The sequence below is a fragment of the Lepus europaeus genome, chromosome 12, assembly GCF_033115175.1.
Source record: "Lepus europaeus isolate LE1 chromosome 12, mLepTim1.pri, whole genome shotgun sequence".
Lineage (NCBI taxonomy): Eukaryota > Metazoa > Chordata > Mammalia > Lagomorpha > Leporidae > Lepus > Lepus europaeus.
This window is the reverse complement of record NC_084838.1, coordinates 35,551,601-35,575,504: the sequence shown is the minus strand read 5'-3', so window position 1 is coordinate 35,575,504 and position 23,904 is coordinate 35,551,601. Positions and strand designations below refer to the sequence as shown.

Here is a 23,904-nt window from a genome sequence, read left to right as displayed (position 1 = left end):
GTGACAGCTGAAGTGCGTGGGTCCCTGCCACCCTCACGGGCGACCAAATTGAATTCCTGCCTTGATCTGGCCCACTCCTGGCTGTTGTGGGCATTTGGGGAGTGAACCAGCAGATGGGAACTGTCTATCTCTGCCTGTCAATCAACCAATCAATCAAATTGGAAAAGCACCCTCAGGACTAAGGTCCCGTTTACTGCAGTCTCTACTTCCTGTGCTCGCTCTACGTCAGAGACATGCAGGTGGCTACAGATTAGTGTCGGGACAAACAGAACCGAGAGAGGAGAGAGGGAGTGCGGGCCCACAGCCCTGGGTGTTCCTTTCGTTCTCGGAGTCTGGTTTTGCCGGGCTCTCCGAGACCAGCCCAGGTGGCCGGGGAGGTCCTGTAGGATTCGGACAAGCTGCCTCCGCCCACAGATTCTGCGGCCTGGGCTCCCACGGAGGGGGGACGGGTGGGGAGGGCTGGGGCGGAGCTACCTCTGTGATCTTCATGCGCAGGCGGTGGTTTTCCGACTGCAGGCCCTCCAGGCGGGAGGTGCTCGCCTGGTTCACGCTGGTGACCGACGTGGACGTCTTTGAGTCCTCTTTCTTCTGGTTCTGCGTGAACTGGAACCGCCTGTTCTGCGTCGCGGCGTCTGGGTTTGTTCTCAGCGTGATGAGCTGCAAGGCCAAGGTAGGGCTGGAGAGAGCGAGCCCTGGGCCCTTCCTCCCACACTGCTGCCTCCCTCCTGCAGGTCCTGCCCTGGGCCTCTGGGAGGGACATGGTCTGGGGAGTGAGGAGCCCTGGGCTCGGGCAGGGTGTGAGCTTGTCTCTCACGGAGCCTCAGTGTCCCTCCTGGCCAGCAGACACCGATCTCCTAGCCCTGAGTCCCTCTGCAGCCCCCCATCCTGCCAGGTCCCCCAGGTCTCCCCAGGCCCAGCTCCAGCTGAGTCTCGCTCTGCTCTGCCCTGGGCCTGCTCTGGAGGCGGCAGCTGCTTAGCTGATGGCGTGGAGGAAAGGAAGGTCCCTGTCAGAGCCCCTGGCGGCTCTGGGGCAGGCTGGTGGCCAGCTCTGGAAACCGCAAGGGCGTTTGTTCTACAACAGCTCCAACCAACGCACATTTGCGATCTCATAGTTTTCTGTGACATTTTTATCTGATAGAAAAACTTGCTACTTGACCCTGATTTTACTCATTTCTTCTAGAAAGATCTTTGGTTCAGGGCAGGCTTTGGGCTCAGCGCCAGAGAGCAGGAGCTGAGGAGCCATGGCCTCTGCCCACCAGGTGCTCCTAGCCAGGGGCATGGGGTGGGGACCAAGAAGAACTCAATGCTCACCAAGCCAGAAGCCAGGAAGGCACAGTGCCCACCACGGTGCTGTGGCCTGGGCAGGGCTCAGTGGAGGGTCTGGGAAGAGAATCCCAGGAGGAAGAAGCAGCAAATAGAAAAGCAGGCAGGCCTGGGGCTCAGGGCACTTATGGGGAAGGGCCATTTATTTCTCCTTGGAGGAGATGAGCGTGCTGAATCCAGCCGACTTCAGGGACCTGATCCTGGAGGAGAGGGCACCAAGGTGCCAGCAGGGGTGGCAGCGCAGAGTGGCACGGTTGGGGCTGGGCTTAGAGAACTGTCGGGCCTCTTTTGTAGGACAGAATGTCCGAGGGCAGGCAGAGAAGCAGTGGCCTTGGCCTGGAGCTCGGCAGGGACAGACAGGTGCAGGAGAAAGCTGCTTGTCCCCCTAATAGGAGCCTGGGTGATGTCTCCTCTCGCCCTTCTCTGGGCAGGTGCTCCCCGACGTGGTCACGAACTCCTTCCTCTGCTTCCCGTGCCTCCCCTTACCCCTGGGACCCACTGAGGCCAGGCTGCCATGACACCATTGCAGGGCTCCTGGGAGGTTGGGCAAATGGCTCTTCTAGGTGGTCCTGAGGGCCAGCCCTTTGGATCAATGGGAAGCGAAGTGGCCATGACAAAGGGTTATTCCTTTTGACCCAATAACACTACGGATGTGACTCTAGTTGGAGACAAAAAAAAAATGGGCCATTCAGAAAAAAAATGTTAATTTACAGGGCTGGCATTGTGGCACAGCTGGTTAAGCTGCTGCCTTCAATACCAGCATCCCATATGGATGTTCAAGTCCTGGTTGCTTCACTTTCTTTTTCTTTTTTTTTTTTCTTCTTTGACAGGCAGAGGGGATAGTGAGAGAGAGAGACAGAGAGAATGGTCTTCCTTCGCCGCTGGTTCACCCTCCAATGGCCGCCGCGGCCGGCGTGCTGTGGCCGGCGTACCGTGCCGATCCGAAGGCAGGAGCCAGGTGCCTCTCCTGGTCTCCCATGGGGTGCAGGGCCCAAGCACTTGGGCCATCCTCCACTGCCCTCCCGGGCCACAGCAGACAGCTGGCCTGGAAGAGGGGCAACCGGGACAGAATCCGGCGCCCTGACCGGGACTAGAACCCAGTGTGCCGGTGCCGCAGGCAGAGGATTAGCCTATTGAGCCACGGTGCCAGCCCAGTTGCTTCACTTTTGATCCAGCTCCCTGCTGACGCACCTGGGAAAGCAGCAGAGGATGGCCCAAGAGCTTGGGTTCCTGCACCCACATGGGAGATCTGGATGAAACTCCAGGCTCCTGGCTTCAGCCTGGCCCAGACCTGGCTGTTGTCACCATTTGGGGAGTGACTCAGCGGATGGGAGATCTGTCTCTTCCCCTTTTCTCTGTCACTGTGTCTTTTAAATAAATAGAGAAATTCCTAAAAACTTCATTTATAATGTAAAAAATCCGCAAGGAGAGGTGATGCTTGCCTGTAAGAGGCCAGGTGGACAGGGGCTCCTAGAGTCTGCCCTGAGTAATGTCAGTGAGTGTCAAGTGCAGAGGGCCAATTACAAAGTCATAGACACGCAACACCCTCTCCTAGCTGCTACAAGTAAGTGGAAAGGAAACATCCCAAACACGCAGGTGAAACACACCCAAACACAGCAGTTCTCTGAATGCTTGCTGGGCTAAACCTCAACACTCCTTCCACACCCCGGGTGTTGGCACCTAGTACCTTGGGCACAAACACCAGGCAGAGGGTGATGGTGCTGCAGAAGATGATGACCAGGGCCACGATGCAGAACTGCACGTTGGGCTGGTCCCGGGTCAGGAAGGAGACGGCCGCCCCGATGATGCACATGATGCCCACGTTGTAGACGCTCATGCCGATGTACTTGCTGTCGTTGAGCGCCGGGATGCTCACGTTGCGGGTCTCCCAGGCCAAGAAACAGCCGAACAGCTGAAACAGGAGCAGACCGTCAGCACCTGCGGCTCACAGCCGCCGCCCTGCGGATGGCTGCCGGCCAGATCTCCGCTCCAGACCCTCCCCACCGCCCCCCAGCATCAGTCCCGCTCAGGAAATGCGGGCTGGGGGCGGGACAGCTGTCCACTCTCCTCACTCCTGCAAATGGTTCATGCTCGGCCAGCAGAGGCCAGAGAGCCAAGGGATGGCACCCCTGCCCCTCACTCTCCGGGGGACACTGAGGCCCAGCGAGGGGGAGGGCTCGCCCAGGGCCACACAGCAACATGCTGGCGACGTGGACCGTGCCTCTGCTAGTTCAGTCCAGTGGGGCTTTTTTTTGCCCATGAAAACAGGCAGATCCTTTGTGTCCAGAGCTTGTCTTCCTCCGATATGCATGGTCCCCGGGAACAGAGACTCTCGTGTGGCTTATGGCTAAGCTCTGGATGGTGCTGGCGGGGGCGATGTGTACACATTCTGAGAAGTATCTTTAAGGGGAAGAGGTGCTGCTGTTCCTCTTTCCTAACAGCTGGACTGGGAGGTAACGAGTGGGGCTTCAGCAGCTATTTTAGACTATGAGGACGTTTTAGACCCTGACGTGGGAGGTGTGTAATCAGGATGGGGTCCCAACATCAGCCCCAGGTGGAGACCTCTGGGCTGGGTTTCATATAGAGGGAAGTTATCTCTTTACTATGATTTTGGGTTTTCTCTCACTTGCGACTCCTAATTAATACCTCTCTCAGCAGAAATAGGGTGGAGACCAAAGGTGGGGTTTGAACCTTCCTGGGGGGTGGCATGCCGGTGGGGGGAGGGCAAGAGGGACAGTCAGACTGCCCGGTGCGGGGGCTCCCAGGAGGCTCTCAAGCAGCCCCCTCCTCTTGCTCTCAGTGCTGCAGCTCAGGGCACGGCCCACTTAACATCACACCGAGCCCTGCTTTGTTTTTTAAAAAGACTTATTTGCTTGGTGTGCAGAGTGAGAGAGAGACAGAGACACACAGAGATATCTTCCATTTGTCTCTCCTCCTGTAACTCTGCCTTTTACATAAATACAAAATAAGTCTTTTAAAAACTATATAACAAACCCCCCCTTCTTTACCTGGAGTTGGGTCTGCCTTTGCTGGCTGCCTGTAGCTCCTCCCTGAGGTCTGGGCCACCCACCCCTGACAGCTCTTCCAAGTTCTTGGGCACCGTGTTCCCAGGGTGGGTCCTCGTTCAAGCCCAGGGCCTCTGGCCAGTCCTCAAGGTGGCATTTCCACTCTGGGTGCCTCCTGCAGGTCAGTACTTCCAAGGCCCACGCTGCTACCTTGTGGCCCTATTTGTTTGGCCACTACAAGGAGGGGGTTCTCAACTGGTAGGAAGCAGGGGACCATCTTTGCCTAGGGACCGCTAATGCATGCCCCCCGGGGTCGCCCTTTGCAGGACACAGGGCCACCTGCTAACAGTCCTCTGAGGTGGCAGCTGGCGAGGGCACACTCGAACAGCACGAGGAATGCCAGTCATGGTGAGGGCTCCGCCGCGGGCCTCTGAGTGGGGGTGGGTGGCCGCTCAACTTTCCCGTGGGAAGCTCCGGGCGGTGAGTGGTAGCCAGTTTCCTGTCCTTGGAGGCGTGTCACGTGTGAAGGCATGCGTGGCACAGGGTGTAGCAGGGATGCCAGGGTCCACCCGGGCTCAGGCAGGCTAGGGCTGGCCTTTCCTGTGCTTCCTGCGCCGGGGTGTGACGTGGGCTTGATGCAGGAACTTGGCTTGTTAACAGGTGGGTGGAGTGGAAAGTGTGCTGGATTCAGACTGGAGGTTGCCATGTGGCACTTAGAAATCACTTAACCTCTCTCCCTCGCCTCCTTATCTGTGACGTGGGGGTGACTGCACTGACGCTCTGGGATGTGGGCAGGGAGCATGCGCTGAGCTCGCCTGAGCACACTGCTGCTCCCGGGCCCAGGGCAGGGACAGCCGGGAGGTACGCTCGAAGGTCTGGGCTCACTCTCTGGCTGACTGCTTGACTCTGCCACTTGCTGACTGGCCTCAGGCAAGACATAGAGCCTTGATGTTCTCATCAGTGAAATGGGCATATTGTTTGGAACTGTCGCCCAGTGTTCTTGTGGCCGACACGGGGCCGGGCAGACAGCAAGCGCTTAGCCATGGGGCTCTGCTTAGCTTACCGGACAGTGGCCTCTGTGAGACAGAGAGAGAGGCTGGCAGAGAAGGCCTCCCCAAGCCCGCCTCCTGCTCGCCACCTACCATGAGAAGCCCCTTGTAGGCGTAGACGATGCCGAGCCAGATGGTCATGTGGGTGTTTTCACAGTGCTCCAGGAGCGGGCGGACGGAGATGTCCCGTCCTGCTGGGTCCGGCTGTGCCGAGAGAAAACAGAGCGCCCAGAGCTCGCACCCGCCCCTGCCCCTGCCCCCACCCAGCTTCTTGTCCAAGGCCCGTTTCCCTCCCACGTGCCACAGCCAGTGCCGTGGTCCAGGAGGATCCCACCCCATGCTCCTCTACTCTAGCCCCAGCACGAGAGCTGGCCCATAGCAGCAACCTGTATGCTGTTGAAGGAGAGAACAGGCACAACTTTAGATCAGGGTTAACGCTGAGTGTGGGAGATACAGGACACACTGGCCTCCAGCCATGGGCCTGCCAAGCCTCCCAAGGGGACTCCTGCCCACTGCCACCATTGCGGAAGGAGGGGTGGAAGCCATGATGCAGATCACATGACCCATCTTGGGCCAGAGCTGATTGGACAAGGGGTGGGCACCTGACCCCAGGCAACCAATCCTGAGGCTGGTCCAAGACCTAGAACCAAGTGCTCCCCGGAGAGAGGACTGAGAGAGGGGATCCTGTCCGGGCACAGGCTCCCAGCCAGGAACTTGAACTGGGAAAGTGGCAGCAAACCAGTCAGATGGCGGCAAGAAGAGGAAAAGACATCCAGGGAGTGAAATGATACTTATAGGACCCTCATTTCCTCCTGAGCCATCCGAGGCCGAGTTGCAGTTCTGCCCCTGGCGTTTCCTTACAGGACGGCACTGACCCAAAGGAGCAGGGAGGAGGGTGGGCCTGGGGCTCGGGCCGCCCTGTAACCACATCACTCTCGGGCTCCACTTCTCTTTTGTTGTCCCAAGCCATACACAGCCTGAGCGCAGCCTCTCTGGATCCATGCGCTTTGAGCCCACCCGTGGGCTGGAGTGCTAGGGGACAGCAGGGTCCCCCAGGAGCTCTGCAGTGAGAGATGCCCCAGAGGAAGGTAAAGTCCAGGAACCAAAGTCACAGTGGCCGGGCCTGGCCGGCCACTCAAAGCCCCACCCCCACCCCACCAAGCGGGGCTAGCGCTCACTAAGGGGAGAGGGGTTTGCTGATGCCTTTGTGTTGTTTATCTAAAGACGGAACAGGGACCTGGTCCCAAGGGCATCAGTGGTGGAGAATCCAGGTCTTTCTGGTGTCTGACAACCGAGCAGACGTCAGGACGCAGGGGGCACAGGCCCTGACGGCCATGCACGAGCAGCCAGCTCACTGATGACGTGGGTGTCTGCTGAGCTGCAGCCAGAGCCCTCACCCAGCTCAGAGTCTGAGCTGCTCGGCGTGCACAGTACCGCTGCTGTCACACGCCACCGGTCAGTGGAACCCAGCTCCATCCCCCGGGGGACTTGACCACTGTGGTCTCCCTCACACCCCCTGTGATGGGGAGGCCCCTGCCTCCCACTCTGGGGGACACCCTGTGCAGGTCTTTCACTGAGTCAGAACCAGGTGTGGGAGCTTTGAGTCTGCATGGTCTCCCTGCAGAGGGGGACGCTCTAGGGAGAGAGGACAGCCGCCCACTTCCCCCACAACGCTGCAGCCCTGCAGCTACTCCCAGCACCCGGCCCTGCAGCTCTGCAGCCCTGCACCGTGCGCCGGGGGAGGAGCCCCACCGTCTGCTGCCCCAGCACAGTCTCCTTGGCTCTCTGCTCCACAGGGCTGACCAAGACCCCACTGTTTTCACAGGACTTCCCTCAATGCTGCCCTTTGGCTGGGAACACCTGCCGGGGCCTCCTTATCTTTTGCCCAGTTGGTAGCTGCCCCTCACCCACCCTCATCTGTTCTCAAATCCTAAAACTCGCTGCTGGCCTTCCCTCGACCCCTCCCAATCTCAGTAGCCGTGAGTGCAGCCTTGGCTACAGACAGGAAAGGAAGCCGATGTACAGGGCCCACGGGGAGTTTGGAGATGGTGGGCAGAGCTGCTCCCTCCTCCCCCCTCCCAGTACAGGTGCTGCAGAGCAGGTACTGATCTGGAAACAAGCCACTCCAATCCCCTGGCCCTAAGGACCGCCCTCATGCTGCCCCATCTCCGCACCATGGGACAGAACACAGTGGCAGGGACTGGGGACCTTTGTAGTGTGATGAGGTTCCTGTACTTGTGAGGCTGGGTCAGGGGGCGTCTGGGGATGAAGTCCAGGGACTCGTGTGGAATCCCACCACCAACTGCACAGGTGTCCTATCCGTCCTGGTCCTGCCTGGGACGGGGGTTCCCAGTGGTCTGCGCAGCCGCAATCACAGTCTGAGAACACCCGAGGATGCCCCAAGTAGGAGCGTCATGGCATGGCCTACGCACTTACAGGGTGCCGCTGTCGTTCACAAAAACACCACGAGAGGGCGCCAAAGAACATGCATGTAGCGAGTCCGCCGCAGCTGGAGCGGTTCACCCACTCTTGTCTGGCAGGCAGAAGCCTTCTGTGGCTCAGCGGGGCTGGAAGTGGTGAAGCCATCAGCAGCATCCTGTGCTGCTCTGAGCAACACCCAATGACCTTCGACGGGGCCAAATGTGGAAGGACCCGCCGCACCCCCTTCCAGGGCTGCCCCTAGGAAGGAGGAACCGAGGGCCTGGGCTATGCTTGGGCCCTGCGCTCCGCCTGCAAGCACAGAGCCCGGCGCTGCCCTGCTGGGATCGCCCGCCAGGGCTGGCATTGTGCTCGCGCCCTTTCTGCCCGAGAAGACACCTACATGACCTCCAGCATGTTCTCGCCTTGCCGCCTCCTCCCTGCTTTGTTGCCCACCTGGGCGATTAGCTAAGCACGCACTCAGTCAGTACGGAACTATTACGCATTGCCCTCTGCCAGCAGCCGCCAGGACGGACAAGAGCCCTATGCTTGTGGGTCTCCTGCTGTGGGGAGTGCAGGGTGCTTACAGGGTGGGGGCGGGCGCAGGGAGGGGCTGAGAGCACACCAGGGAGGTGTCCTGAGCAAGTGGCAGTCGCTGCCCGTCATCCTATCCAAGCCTCCAACAGGCGTGCGCGCATTTCATGGAGGGGAGGGCTCTGGCGCAGAGAGAGGGTCGCCCAGGGTCTCCAGCAGGTGAGTTCCAGAGCTGTGACTGAGGCTGGGTCTGTCCGACTCTCAAACCGCTGCCCCGCCTCTCAGAGGCCTCGGGGGACTCCAGGGAGGTGGCAGGAGCCGGCAGTGTCCGCGGCCAGGTGCTGTGCCCCTCCTCGGGCAGTGGCAAAATTCGCTCCCCAGCCGCCTCCCCGGGGCCCAGCAAAAGCTGCGCTCAGTGCTGCAGGTGGAAGGCCAGCTGAGGGAGCGTCGTGTCCTGGCTGCAGGAGGCGGCCAGGCGTGCTGGTGCCGCCGGAGCGGAGCGTGGACGTGCTCACACCTGGCTGTGGGCCAGGTCGCCGCTGGGGAGGAGGCCGGCAGAAGCTGCCCGGGGAACGCACCACCCTCCCTGCCCCCCCCCCCCCCGGGTCTGGGTGGTGAGCGCGGAGCCGCTGCGTCCCTGTGCAGAGCGAGGCTGGAGGCCCCTGCACGCATCCTGCACTGCACCTTCAGGGTGCACACGTGGACAGGCGGGGTGGGCAGGCCAGAGACCTTGGGCCTGCTGCAGGCTGCTGGGTAGCCCTGGGTGAGTGTCCACCTTTTCCAGACCCCACTTTCCCATCCTCAAGTGGAGCCCGTCGGTTGGTTGAGCGGGAGCAATGCACGTGACTCAGTGTTTGTCACGTGTGTGCACCCTGCACACACCCCGCATGAGACCCCCAGGTCCCGGACAGCCCGGGCCGAGACGATGCTTGTCTTCTCCAGGTGACGTTGCAGGTGAGGACGCCGCGGGCGCGGCTGCGAATAGGGACAGCTGTGCGCAAGGGTGTTCCAAAGACCTTGGGGGGCGGGGGTATGCGGCCGCGGACCTGCTTCAGATCACTCAGCCCTGGAGAGGAGGAGAAACCCAGCCGTGCGGAGACCTGTGGGAAGAGCGTCCCGGCCAGTGGGAAGGCCTGGAAGAGACACGGGCTTCGGCCTGTTTGAGGAGCTCCGAGGGGCCAGCGCCAGGGAGTTGGGTCATGGGGAGACGGAGGCCTCTGGCGGCCTGGGGTCGGCATTTCTCAGTGGCTGCCTGGTGAGGCTGGGACTCCTGGTCTAGGGATGCCCAGGGCAGCAGGGCCTTAGGAGGTTTTAAACGATGGGGGGGGGGGGGGCATGGAGCCCTCGGCTTCGAGGGTCTTGGTGCGGAATGTAGATTCCCTGTGTCATTGCACACGTCTGACACACAGTGGGAGGCTCAGCACAGGGCAGCCATGGCCACGTCCTGGCCGTGTGCTCCTGTGTGTCCTGGGTGCAGCGGGCCAGGGAGCTGGGATCTGGTCTGGGCAGGCAGAGAGGACCTGCACGGAGGATGCCCTGAGTGTTATCTCTGATAAGGGGCGGGGCTCTGGCTCGGGTTCCTCCCACCTTTCACCCCACACCATGGTGGACGACCCCCGTTCCAGTGGAGGAAGTGGCGCCTTCCACCTCTGCCCAGCGCCCAGGAGCTGGCTTGCAGAACCTTCTCCTTGGGGCATCTCCATCTCTGGTGCTTTCATTCCAAAGTGGATGCTTCAAGACACATGGCGAAACGGGCTGGTTTTCCTGCCAGGCTCACAGTATGTGCCTGTGCAGGCAGGAGCCGGAGGGGTGTGTGCTACAGGGGTCTACGTTTCAGACTTGAGATGCCGCTCTCTGCCCCGGGAGCCTGGGGTGTCCGTGTCTACTCTGCCTCTTTGTGGGGAGACACAGAAGTCCACCAAGGAAGCCTGGGCGGGAGAGGGGAAAGGGCGCTGGGTTCCATGGCCAAGTCCATCCTTGCCCGCTGTGTGCCTTCGGGAACATCTCTAAGCCTCTCTGAGCCATGACTGCCTCAGCCCTGGCTCCCCCAGAGCCGACAAGACCATCGAAGGCGGTAAGGGGGGTATGTGGCCGGCTGCAGAGACCGGAAAGGCCGCTCCTGATGTGCAAAACCACCGACCCTGTCTCCAGCCGTAGAGTCCCAGTGCGCAGAGCTAGAGGAAGCGCCCAGGCCCCAAGTCCGGTGCTACAGCCGCGAGGTGGCAGAGCAGGAAGCTGTCGTTTCAAGGTAGGAATTCCTTTTGGAACGATTGATCGCAAGTTTGGGTGATTTGTTTTTCCTCCCCAGAATTTCAGATCCAGGGGGGTGGCAAGAGGTCACCCCCTCCTCGACAGGGTCTCTCAGCAGGTGCACCTTACGTTTTCCTCAGTGTGCAGGATTGCAGGGCCCTGGGTACTGAAGTGTCCTCTGCTCCCTGTGACAGCCCAGATCTCCCCGCCCTGGCTCCCCATTCCCAAGCACTGCGGGACCTCCTCTTACTGTAAATGGGGAAACTGGGGCTCAGAGAAACAGGTGCAGTAGGCAGGGGCGGGGCTGCTGAATGCAGACCCAGGTGCAGCGGCCTGGCCCCCGTCCTGTCTCTCACCCCGGGCACTGGAAGGAACAGCCAGGCCTGTCCAGGCAGCAGCGAGGGAGAGGCAGAGACGGGGGCGATGGGCGATGGGCAAGGCCTGGCTGGTGGGACAAGGAGCTCCGGCCCAGCGGGAGGACTCCCATCTGTCCTTGGAATCCAGCAGGACACGGTGTGGTTGTGAGGGCTCACAGCTGGGGAGGGGGGTGTCCTGGGAGGGCTGACGGCTACCGAGCGCCGCGACAGCATCTCCAGCCCTTTGCTCCTGTTCTGTGACCCCCGATTGTGACTGCTGGGAAGGACGCCGAGGGATCCAGGGACTTCATCCCCACGTGACAGGGGAGTGCCGGGCTCAGGGAGGACACGAGACTCAGCAGGTCCCAGGCTGCTTTCCTGCCCAGTGGTGGGAAGCATCGCATCTTTGTTCCTCACCCCCTGCAGCCTGGGTCATCTCTCCTGGGGGGAGGGTGAGCCTTCCGCGCTGCAGGGGGCACCCCCATTTTCCTCCCTAGCCAGCCTGAGGCCTCTGGGGCAAGCCTTGGAGCAGAAGGGTGCAGGCCTTGGAGCCAAGAGAGGCTTGGTCACGAGGGGCTGTCACGGGACACACCGTGAACTGGCCGTGGCACAGCTGCCCCGGGCATCCCCGTGGTGGCCCGCAGAGGGAGGCCGGTGCCTCTGGCAGCGTGCGGGCCACAGGTGTGCACCACATGACCACATGGAGTTACGTATTTTCAGGCTTCTTGGCCTGAATTCAAAACCCAGGTGTGGGCAGGGGTGCGGCCTATGGTTAAGATGTGCAAGTCTTGCCACGGAGTGCCTGGGGTTGACACTGCTTCCGGTTCCTGACCCCAGCTTCCTGCTCCTAACTCAGCTTCCTGCTCGTACAGACCCTGCGAGGCAGGGAGAGGGCGCCAGTAGCTGGATCCCTGTTGCCGTGGGAAACCTGGATTAAGCGCTCAGCTCCTGCCTTCAACTTGACCCAGATCTGGCCATTCAGGCACGCGGGGAGTGAACCAGCAGATGGGAGCGCACACTCTCTCTGCCTCTTAAATAAATAAAAATTTAGAATGTATTAAAAAACTCAGGTCATTTCACAGAGAAACCTAGTTTTGTGGCTTCCTTTGGCAAGATGGTCCCTGGGGCCTGGCTCTGTGGTGGAGCAGCCATGTGGATGCTGGCGTGTGTCCGGGCTGCTTATCTAGCACGTTGCCCACGTGGCCACCCAGGGCACTGGAGCCTCCAGCCCTCGTTCTGGAATCAAGCAAGCCCTGGGGAGAGCTCTGACTGCCAAGGCAACGTGGGCAGCGAGTGCGACAATGGTCCTTTCGGAAGTTGGGGGAGGACCGGAGGGAGACGGAGCACTGACGGAGACAAGCCCACGTGAGCGAGGATAGCTCTGGTTGTTGGAGCGCTTTCTGCCGTCTGGGCAGATGGGCAAATCCTCTCGGGGAGCCGCGCCCTGTGGACAGCGCCTGCTCAACTCCAGCCTCGGCCTCCCAGGTCTCGTCCTGACTGGGGACAGTCACGTGCTCATGGGGCTGCTGGGTTTCTGTCGAGGCAGCATCATGAGCAGAGAATTTGCTCCCCGACCTCGGGCCCATAGAGGCCTGCCCCTCCAGGGTCCCCTCAAGTGCCCACACTTGGCGAGTCTGTGGGGGCAACACCCTCATCCCCCAGGCTTGCACCCCGCCCTGGGCCAGCCAGGATGCCCAGACCCTTCCTGCCCCATTGTGGCCAGGCAGAACCTAGTGGGGTGCTGTTTCCCAGGGGTACATGTGGGTGCGAGTTGTGGTGAGCCCACCTCCATCCGGGGACAAGCCTGACGCACAGTAGCTGGGTGCTTGGGCAGTGGGCAGGCCCGGTGGAGGCTGGCAAACAATGAATGCCCAGAGAAAGACGAACGGGGCTGCAGAGAGGCTGGGGTCCCTAAGACCCCGACCCGTGCAGGAGGACTCCCGGATGCTGTAAATGACAGAGGATCTGGAACAGTGCAGTCACTGGGCTTGTGCCCAGCACTGGCTGGACCGGATGGAGGGATGGGAAATCCGGACCCTTGCATCTGCTTCACTGACCCCTGCCCCAGGCTGGTCTCAAGGGCGCATTCTTAGTTACAAAATACACGAAACTTGTATACCTTCCCTAAAATTAAAAAAGAAAAAAGCCCATTCTCAGCCTCCTCGCCCTGCCTCCCGCTTCCCCTGGAGCATCCTGAGAAGGTGCCTGTTCCCCCCCACCCCCACCCCACTGCACCGCTTCCCTGTGGCCCCCTCCGTGGTTAGCCCTGCTGTGCTGCCAGCCCCTCCGCCACCCCTGCTCTGTGTCCTCCTCCACTGGGGCCTTCGCAGGGCCTGCCCCTCTGTGGCCCCCCGCCCTGGCACAGCCTGCCCCAGGAGAGCTCTCCCTACGACCTGCCCCATGGCCCACCCAGGTCAGCCTGGAGCCCCCTGTGTCTCTGCAGCAGGTCCCAGTCCCAGTGCCGGCCCTGGCTCCCATGTCCTGCCATCTGCCCGGTGCCAGCGAGCCCACCTGGGGGACATTCTCTCCCAGTGCCCTCCTGCCTGCCTCCAGGCTGCCTCTCAGGGCCTGGGTGCAGCTCAGCCTTCCTCCCCTCCTCCCCACACTGCCTTGGAGCCATGGTCCATTCACACAGCGCCAATGCCACGCCCAGAGACCCCCAACCTCTCCGCAGTCTGCAGGGAGAGTGGTGCAGGCTCTGATCCCAGCACCTGTGCCCCCACGGCTGCCCCATGGCTCTGACCAGCCTTGTCCTCGTGACTCAACCTCCCCACGGCCAGGCCCCCTCCTCGCCCCTCCTGGGGCAGGTGCTATGCTCTCCCTTTGTCCTGGGGAGCCTTTCTTTTTAAGGTTTGTTTTATTTATTTGAAAGGCAGAGTGACAGAGAGACAGAGAGCTCTTCTGTTTGCTGGTTCCCTCCCCAAATATCTGCACGGTTGGGAGCTGGGCCAGGTTGAAGTCAGGAGCCTGGAACTCTGTCTGGGTCTCCCATGTGGTGGCAGGGGTCCAAGTACTTGGGCTGTCACCTGCTGCCTTCCCAGGCCATTAGCAGAAAGCTGGATTGGAAGTGGAGCAGCTGGGACTTGAACCGGTGCTCATATGGGATTGTGCCATCGCTGGTAGTGGTTTAAGCTGCTATGCCACAACACCAGCCCCCCGGGGTACATTCTCTTCACATCACCCTCCAGCCCCTTCCTCAAGGCCCTGCCTCTGAGAGCGTCCAGGGCTCCTCCAGCCCCAGGCTCCAAGCTTCTGCCCTGCCCTCTCGGCAGGCATGTTGCTTTGTCACAGTTGTCTGTGGCAGACTGTCCTCCACTGTCGCCGCCACTGCCACCCCGCCCCATGTGTCCTCCCTCTGGCCACCGCATTGACTGACGGCTCCCTGCTGGCCAGGGTCTGGGCTGAGCGTGTCATGTGAGTGTCTCATGTCCCCCACTCACACGGGAATGAGCTCTGGGACAGCCCCAGTGTTGGGGACACTGAGTCTCAGCAGGCCTGGGGGACGTGTTCCAGGTCACACGGGCATGAAGGACAGAGCTGGGTCTCGGATCCTGCTGCCCAACTCCCCAGACCTCTGCCCTAAGCCACAGTGCCGATCTCCCCACTGTGTGCCCCGGCCACAGCGTTGCAGGAGCGTGTCCCAATGATCCCGAGGTGCTGCTCCCCTACGCTAGGGTCCTGGTGGCACCTGCAGCCTGAGCCGCCTCCACAGTGACGCTGTGTTTGCTGGTGCTGAGGCCACCGGTGCAGCGTGCTGGGACGTGGGAAAGGATGGGACGCCCTGCCCTAAGCTGGACTTGACCCTGGCCCTGAGTTGACCCAGGGTAGCCCCTCTCCCTGTACTTGCCAGTCTGGCCTGGGAGACCCCCCTGCTGCCCCACATCTACCTCTGGGGCTCAACCAGGGGCCCTCTGCATGGGGCTAATTTTCCCAGGGCCTAGGGCAAGAGCAGTGGCCCCAGAATTGAGTGGCAGCCCCACAGGGGCCTTGCCAGCTGCCCTGCCCTGGTCCTTGGCCGAGCGGGCACCCCTCCCATCCAGCCTGTGGCCCTCCCAGCCCGTGGAGCTGGTCCTGCTCAGCCTTGGTGCCGCAGACCTGTGCCTCTGATGGCCTTTGGGTCACTCAGCGCACCACCAGCTGGTTGCTCACGGCGACTCCCCGCTGTCACGTCCGAGGCCAGCCTGGCGTGAACAGGGAGGTGACAGAACTAGGGTGTGAAGATGCCCTCTCTTGGGATCCTGGACGGAGCTCCTCTACTCCACGCCTGCTGGGCCTGCACACGTCACTGTGCGGTTTTCAATTGCATTCGACCTGCTCGACCACGCTAAGAGTTTAGTAGGGCCACTGGCCTCCTTCCTGTGTCCAGAGGCCCCTGACCCTGGGATAGGCCGGAACTCACCCAGGGTCACAGAGCAAGAAGTCTGAGCAGCTGGCACTTGGCCCCAGGTGTCCTGACTGCAAACCCAGGGCCCTTGTCATTGTCTGTGCCTGCGATGGGCACGTGACAGACGGCTACTGGCCTGCTGTCTGGCCCGGGACTGTCCCATGCTCACGCCCAGTCCCAGGTTCTCCTCTGAGCTGGGCTGGCGTCAGCTGCAGGGAGGGCTGTGCCGAGCGTTAGGGAAGAACATGGCAAGACAAAAGATGACAAAGCCAGGACACGCTCGCCCCACGGCAGCGCGCGTGCGAACAATGCCTTCATTTCATTTTCCTGTCGGCATTCAGGGAGCCAAGCGTATTGGGAACCACATAAGCGCGACGACGCTGAGCCTGTTCCAAAAGAGGCCGCTGTAATTGCTGTTGCTGCCACCCGTGGGAGCCCTGGGCAGCCACAGGCCACGGGAAGAGTGCAGGCCCCTGCTCGCAGTGCTGCGGGGCTCCGTTCTCTGCACGGGGTTCCCTGTGGCCCTGCCAGCACTGACAGCCCCCAGCGTGGCACGGCGCTCCGATTTTATTATGAGGATAAAGCTCTGCTCAACGCATCTGGCACTCACGCCGTGGCAGGGACTGGGTATAAATCCGTGCGCGCGTGCGCACACACACACGCACACAGGCCCCCCTGCCCGCCCCTTCCTTGGTCGGGGCATTCTACTCCGTAGAACCGTATACCTCTGGGCTCCTACAGATGTGAATCTTTCCTGCCTGCCTTCTTAGGGAGCAGTCCCTGCCAAGGGCGTGGCTGGCCTTTCCGGGCACACCCCTGGGCGAAGAGACTCTCAGCTCAGCTCGTCCAAAGCTGAGATCTGTTCCCAGGAACTACCTCGTCCCGGCCCCGGCCGGGTCCTGGGCTTCAGGACTGCCTCCACAGTCGGAGACGGAGACCGCATGTGCACATACAGGGCACACCCTTCCCTGGCAGGCCTCAGAGGCCCATGGAACCACACACCCCGCGACGGAGAAGCCCCGAGGTTCTCCCCTGCAGCCTGGGAGAAACACTTCCGTGGCCTCCTCATCACCCCCACAGCACCCCTGGGGCCCCCGCTCCAGGCAGGACATGCCACCTACTGTGTAGTTCCAAAAGGTCACTAAGGGAGAGGCCCCAGTGGCCTCGTGACAAGAGAATTAGACCCCAGTGAGAGGAGGGAGTGGGTGCTGCAGAGACAAGACGGGGCCGGGGGACTCCGGACAGGCACGGAGACCGAGGGAGGCAGAGCTGCCTGGCGCGCCTAGGAACCGAAGACTATGACGTGACGTTGGCATGGCAACAAAGCAAGCCCCACCCACCGCTGGCCACCCTGCCTTCTACATGTGCAAATGCATCCCTACACCCACCCTGGGCAAGGCAGGACAGGAAGTGCTAGCTCTGATATACAGATGAGGTGACTTAGGCTCAGGGAGGTGACGTCCACATATCTCAGCCCCTTTGGGTGATGTGACCAAAGTCTGGCAAGTGGGCTGTGGGCGGAAGTGACACGTGACCCCCGCAGGCTGAGGCACGGAAGAGCTCTTGCAAGATCCGCAGGCTGCCTCTCATCTGGGTCCTGATAACCGAGGGCCTCGTGGACAAGGGAGGTGGTGGGGAACCACCTGGACTCATGGTGGACTTTGCATGAGTGAGCCACAAACATTTGGGGGGCAGGTGCTATGGTGCGGTGGGTAAATGCTGGCGTTCCATATGGGCGCCAGTTCGAGTCCCGGCTGCTCCTGTTCTGATCTGGCTCCTTGCTAATGTGCCCGGGAAAGCTGTGGGGGACGGCCCAAGTCCTTGGACCCCTACACCCATGTGGGAGACCTGGAAGAAGCTCTTGACTTTGGTCTGGCCCAGCCCTGGCTGTTGTGGCCATCTGGGGAGTGAGCCAGCAGATGGAAGGCCTCTCTCTCTCTCTGCCTTTCAAATAAGTAAATTCATATATATATTTTAAAAATAAAGAGACATTGGTTGTGCTGAGCTGCGGAAATTGGTTGATAGCGCAGCCCAGCCTCCCCTAGCTGATGGAGGAGGGCGTTCCTGTCGCCTGGCCGTCCCATGTCAGGCTGAGCCCTCTGCGTTTGTCACCTTGTGCAGTCTTTGAAGCTGCACTCAGGGGACCCATTCCTAGACCCCCGGGGACACCAAACTGCACAGATGCTCCAAGCCGTCTATAAAACGGTGCAGCGTTCGCACACAGCCTACACGCACCAGCGTATACTGAAGCTCTTCTCCCGCCGACTCCTGACGCACATGCTATGCAAATAGCCGTCAGGCTGCATTGTTGAGAGAATAACGCCGAGAGGCGTGTGCGCGTGCAGTACGGACGCCACAGGCTTTTTTGGCAGAGCGTTTTCCGTCTGCAGATGTGCAACCTGGGATACAGAGACGGGGCGGCATTTGCCCACGGTCCCAGAGCCCCGGGGCGGGGTGTGGACCTGGAGCCGGAGGCTGGGTCGGGCGGGGTGGGGAAGCCTCCGCCAGCCCTGGGGATTTGCAGGACCAGATGGTGCTGGTGTCCCAACACCCTGCTGGGCTAAATGCTGCCTTTGAAGATGGGAGATTGTGCAGATTGCCTTCCCATTCAGACTTAGGCCTGAGTACAATCCTTGGGCTATGATTTATTATAGGAACACTGATTTTCCAATTTTAAGACAACAATGCAGCTTGAAATAAAATGGGAAGAAAACATGGAAACATTTGAGATCTTTGGTCAAGATTCTTTGTACGTCTTGCCCGAGCTGCTTGGGGGCCCTCCCCGTCTCCTCCTCCTGCCTGCGGGTCCCCACCCGCTGCCGCTCCCGCTGCCTGTCAAAGCTGCCCTACCAGAACGGAGGCCCGGCACCCACTCTCCCGCTTGAAGCCCACCGCGGCCCCTCGGCCCTCAGCAGTGCATCCTCACATCTGTAACTGTAAATGTGCCACTGAGCCTCCCCCCATCCCCCCAGACCAAAGGTGCTTCGGAATCGCACGTTAGCATTTTTCACGGGGCTGGGATTTAGCCCGGCAGTCAGGATGCCCTGGGAGGCAGCAGTGATGGCTCAGGGAGCTGGGGTCCTGCCACCCACCTGGAGGACCTGGGTTGAGTTCCCAGCTCTTGCTTTTGGTCAGGCCGTCCTAGAGACTGCTGACCTCTGGGGAGGGAGCCAGCAGTTGGGAGCCCCACCCCCCTCTCTGTCTCTCTAATAACAGACATTTTAAAAATAGAAAAGGATAATAATTATTAATAACAATTAAAGTTGGGGCTGGTGCTGTGGTGCAGTGGGTTAGAACCCCAGCCTGCAGCACTGGCATCCCATGTGGGTGCCGGTTCGAGTCCCGGCTGCTCCACTTCTGATTCGGCTCTCTGCGATGGCCTGGGAAAGCAGTGGAAGATGGCCCAGATCCTTGGGCCTCTGCACCCACGTGGGAGACCTGGAGGAGACTCCTGGCTCCTGACTTCAGATCGGTGCAGCTCTGGCTGTTGTGGTCATTTGGGGAGTGAAGACTTTCTCTCTCTCTCTGGCTCTACCTCTCTCTGTAACTCTTTCAAATAACTAATTATTTAAAAAAAACAAAGTTAATATATTAATAATTTAAAATGTAGAACTTTCCAGAGCCTTTACCATGTTAAAGTACATCCTACGGGAGGGTATTTCAAAGCGATCATGGGAAGGCTGGGTGTATATCCCAATGGCTACGACATGGGCTAGCACGCCACAGCCCCCGTCATGGGGTCTGGGAAGCTCTGACTCCAGCTTCCGGCAGGTGCTGCTGACCCACGTGGGGAGACCTGGGCTGGGTTCTCGGGGCTGGGCTTTGGCCTGGCCTAGGACCAGCTGTCAGGCAGGCATTTCGGGGAGTGAACCAGTGGATGGAAGCTTTCTCTCTGTCTCTTTGTGTCTGCCTCTGAAGTAAACCACAACAAATAAGAGTATCGGGGAGTATAGCTCTGCCGACTCCTGAATTTAAAACAATGTTCATGGAAAATGCATATAACTTAAAAACTATACACAAATTTCAAAACTTTTTTGCTCAAACACATGTATTTAAATCTGTTTCTTTTTTTTTTTCCACAAGTTTTTTGAAGTGCACTTGTATTTCCTAGAGGTAGGTACATGGTTTCTTGAACTTGGAGCCCTACCACCCTTCCAATTCCCTTTTATGTGGGGTGCCTAAAGGATTAGTATTCTGTGCCACATACTTTGGAAGCCTGTGGCATTTGGGCTAAAATATGAACTTCTCGGCTTAACATTAAAGGCCTCCCAGGCTCTGGCCCCAGCCCACCGTCCAGCTTCAGCTCACGAACCCCTCTCTCTGTCTCCCCTTTCCTTCCTCCCCCAGACACCCTGGTGCTCCTGCCTCCCTCAGGGCTGGGTGGAAGGGTGCTCTGAGCCGTGACTTGGAGAGCAGATGAGGCCCGAGGAACAGCGTGGAAACAGGAGAGTGCGGAACACGCGGGAGAGCGTGGATCACACCGTGTGTGCGACATGGCTGGGCTACAGCTGTGAGGCTAATTGAGAGCCACGTGCTCACCGAGGCTCAGAGAGTCCCTTTTAGAAATGCGAACTGGGCCCGCGTGGGCCGGTGAGCACGGCAAAATGGGTGCACGTTGCAGACAAAAAGCACCAAGATACGCTGGGCAGAGCCAAAGATATCAGCATAATTAATAAAGTCATTAACATGCACAGGAAGCGCAAAGCTGCCAGCAGGCTGATAAGAGAGGGTTATTAAAAAAGAAGGAGCCATGTAGCAGGGAAGTAAAATTAAGTTTTGCATTTCTTTTTTATCACAGACCCTTAAAATATTCCTTGGGCACAAAACAGGTCTCGATTTCCTATGAACATACAAACGAGGTTGGGGCCAGAATTTGCTGTGTAAACACATTAGTCGCTCAATCCGTCAATCAATCCTCCAGTCACTGAGAAAGGCCGAGGAGTGCGCGGCGCAGTCCCTCCTGTCCCCATCTGGGGGCGTGGTTGATGGCGCCAGCCTTGGGGCCAGACCCCAGCATCTCTACTCCCAACTCTGCCACTGACGGATACTGTGCCCTTGCAGCAGGCAGCAAACCTCATCGTTGCCATCTGTGAAATGGGCCTAAATGCAGACCTGCCCTGCAAGACTGAGGACTAAATGGACAGATGTGTATAAAACTCCCAGACTAGGGCGTGGCCCAAGAGAGGGACTCCGTCAGGGTCCGCTGTGCCTCTCATCCTCCCCACGGGTGAATCACCCAAGAAAAAGTTCCCCCAGGACCTACTGGTGCAGACAATGTTTCAAGTCGTTCACAGGGAAAGGCGGGCCAAGGGGGTGCCCCAGCGTGCTGTCGCTCCCAGGGCGCTACCTGGTGTGTTTCAGGAAGGCCTCCAGGGATGATAAGGGAGAGCAAAAATGACCCTTGCTAAGGGCTCCCTTGCTTCCTCCTTGTCGGCCCTCTTCCTGGCCCTGGCTCCTTTTGGGCTCATGGACTGGAAGCTGCGATCATCAATGTCCCCACACCCCCACCCTAGCCCCCTCTAAGGCCTGAGTCTCTGCCACATCTCACCCACAGCACAGCCCAGCCTTGGGGTCCCTCTCGCACCTCTCACTGTGCCACCTCCCCAGCCTGGCTCGCTCTCATTCCTCTCCTTTCCTTAGAAAGATTTATTTTATTTGAAATGCAAGTTACAGAGAGCAAGGGAGAAACAGAGAGAGAGGTTTTTCCATCTACTGGTTCACTCCCCATAGGGCTGCAATGGCTGGGGCTGGGCCAGGATGAAGCCAGGAGCCAAGAGCTTCATAAGGGTCTCCCATGTGGGTACAGAAGCCAAAGCACTTGGGCCATCCTCCACTGCTTTTCCAGGTGCATTAGTGGGAGCAGAAATGGGAAGTGGAACAGCTGGGACTTGAACTGGTGCCCTTATGGGATGCTGGCACTGCAGGCTGGGGCTTAACCTACTGTACCACAGCGCCGGCTCCATCCTCTCCTCTCCTTACACAGAAAGGCTGCATGTTACTGCGAACCCTGGTCTCTCTCCCTCACAGTTTGCCACAACCACTTCCTCTCTCTCCCTTTTCCTCCTGCCCCGTCCATGTGCACCTGCCTACCTACATCCCTGCCCCCCCCCCCCCGCCCCTCAAACCACCTGGAAGTAAACTGCAGACTCCCTGACCTTGAGCATGGAGGAGTCCTCTGTCCGGCAGCATCACGGTGCTACTACACCTAAGAAAAGCAACCGTGGTTCCATGATGTTATCTGACGACCAGGGAGACTCTGCAGAGCTCCTCAGGTTGTTCCAGTGCTGAGGCTCCTGGCTGGCCCTGCCCCTGCCTGTGGGTGAAAGCTGGAGCTCCCCCGCCCTGCACAAGACCCAGCTGCTTCCAAACCCCTCCCCAGGGAGCCCCAACACGTCCCTGTTCAGGCGGGGCACCTTCTACCTGGAAGCTCTCCTCCTCGGTGATATTCCCATCCTCTGAAGCTCAGCTAACGCTCCACGCTGTCCCAGAAGCCTTCTAAGGCATTTCTACTTGAGCCACATCTTCCTCTTCCAACACATGGGCAGCTTGTGTCATGATGTTTCTCATACATGGGGGAGGGCACACAGAAACGGGGCTGGTTCCTGATCAAACTGTGCCTGAAACCCACTTTGCCAACACATGACCTCTATGGTTCAGTCCAGTTTGGGTTACAATGAGAAACAGCTGGCAGATTCGGCAGGATTAGGGGTGACAACTAAAGCTAAATGCTAAAGCTGTGAAGTGGCAACAGAAACATGGCTTTACCTTGTGCAGGGAGCACCTGCTGCTCCCCAAGAGCCTGCCCCCTCTTTCTACCCTTGCTTTGATGGTTTCTATACCTGGAGAGACTTTTTTTAAAAATTCAGTTAAAATTCCTGTAACATTAAATTCAGCATTTTAAGCACACAGTTCAGTGGTTTTTAATATATTCTTGACGTAGTGCAACTATCACTACTCTCACGATGATTCTGATCACCACAAGGCAGCCTGTTAGCAGTCACAGCCATCACCGCCCACTTCCTCTCCCCCGGCCCCTGGCAACTTTCTGTCGCCGTAGCCTTGCCTATCCCGGACGTTTCGTATCCTTGTGCTCAACCCACATGTGGTCTCTTGTGTCTGGCTTCTTTCCCGAGCATAATGGCTTGGAGGCTCATCCCCGCCGGAGCAGGGCTTCGTCCCTCTGCTGGCTGAGAGGCATGCCCCCATGTCTGGTTGTCCATTCATCCAGTGACGGATGTTTGGGGTCTTTCCGCTTCCTGGCCCCCTGACCGTTGCTGCTGAGAGCACCCGCGTGCGTTTCTCGTGGGTGTCCACCGCAAGGGGCACCTGCAATTTTCTCACTTTTTGAGGAAAGGCTGAGCTGTCTGCACAGCTCCTGTTTTCTTTGTCCAAATCCCACTTGTCCTTTATGCTGGGGTGGGGGGAGGTGGAGAAAGTCCCCTCCTTTTGGTTGGGAAACAGTTCTCCTGGCAGGTGAGCAGGCACTGCGGCCTCTGTGCTCTGTGCTCCACGGCCGTGCGATTCCAGCGCTGTCCGTCAACACCGACCTGTTCTTTTCTTCTTCTTCTTCTTCTTTTTTTTTTTTTTTTTAAGATTTATATATTAGAAAGGCAGAGCTATAGAGAAGCAGAGGCAGAGAGAGAGAGAAGTCTTCCACCTGCTGGTTCACTCCCCAAATGACAGCAATGGCCAGAGCTGAGCTGATTGATTGGAAGCCAGGAGCTAGGAGCTTCTTCCGGGTTTCCCATGCAGGTGCAGGGGCCCAAGGACTTGGGCCATCTTCTACTGCTTTCCTAGGCCATAGCAGAGAGCTGGATCAGAAGTGGAGCAGCCGGGACTTGAACCAGTGCCCATGTAGGACACCGGCACCACAGGCAGAGGCTTAACCCACTACACCACAGCGTTGGCCCCCACACCAACATTTTCAATCAGCTTCTCTCTTCCCTGGACTGGGAGAGTCCTGTGCCTAACTCACGGCCTCAGCGCCAGCCTCCGGCACACAGTAGGTGCCCAGCAGATGTGGCTCTCTCGAGTGGTCTCATGAAGGACCCTTCCTGACAGAGAATAGGCTGGGCAGGAGCCTCCTGGATGCACGGCCTGGCAGTGGGTGTGGATGCATGTGTGCATGTTCAAGTTCAGAGAGCACCTGGGAAGGAGCCACATGAGGCCCAGCAAGTGGGCTCATGCCCAGAAGGGGGTAGACAGCAGCACCCTGGTGCATAAAAAGCAGCGAGGATGGCCGGCGCCGCGGCTCACTAGGCTAATCCTCCGCCTTGCGGCGCCGGGACACCGGGTTCTAGTCCCGGTCGGGGCACCGATCCTGTCCCGGTTGCCCCTCTTCCAGGCCAGCTCTCTGCTGTGGCCAGGGAATGCAGTGGAGGATGGCCCAAGTGCTTGGGCCCTGCACCCCATGGGAGATCAGGAGAAGCACCTGGCTCCTGCCATTGGATCAACGCGGTGCACCGGCCGCAGCGCGCCTACCGCGGCGGCCATTGGAGGGTGAACCAACGGCAAAGGAAGACCTTTCTCTCTGTCTCTCTCTCACTGTCCACTCTGCCTGTCAAAAACAAAAACAAACAAACAAA

At 59.3% G+C, this 23,904-nt stretch overlaps 1 protein-coding gene across 1 annotated transcript in view; it reads right to left on the bottom strand.

The window, feature by feature from the left end:
* GABBR2 (gamma-aminobutyric acid type B receptor subunit 2) overlaps positions 1-23,904 on the bottom strand; it is a 351,363-nt gene that overhangs the window by 6,686 nt on the left and 320,773 nt on the right. The window contains exons 14-16 of the mRNA XM_062206955.1: positions 5,471-5,581; positions 3,011-3,235; positions 475-657 (exon numbers count right to left, since the gene is read on the bottom strand). Of these exons, the coding sequence (XP_062062939.1) occupies positions 475-657; positions 3,011-3,235; positions 5,471-5,581 (519 nt within the window). The remainder of the gene's footprint in view (positions 1-474; positions 658-3,010; positions 3,236-5,470; positions 5,582-23,904) is intronic.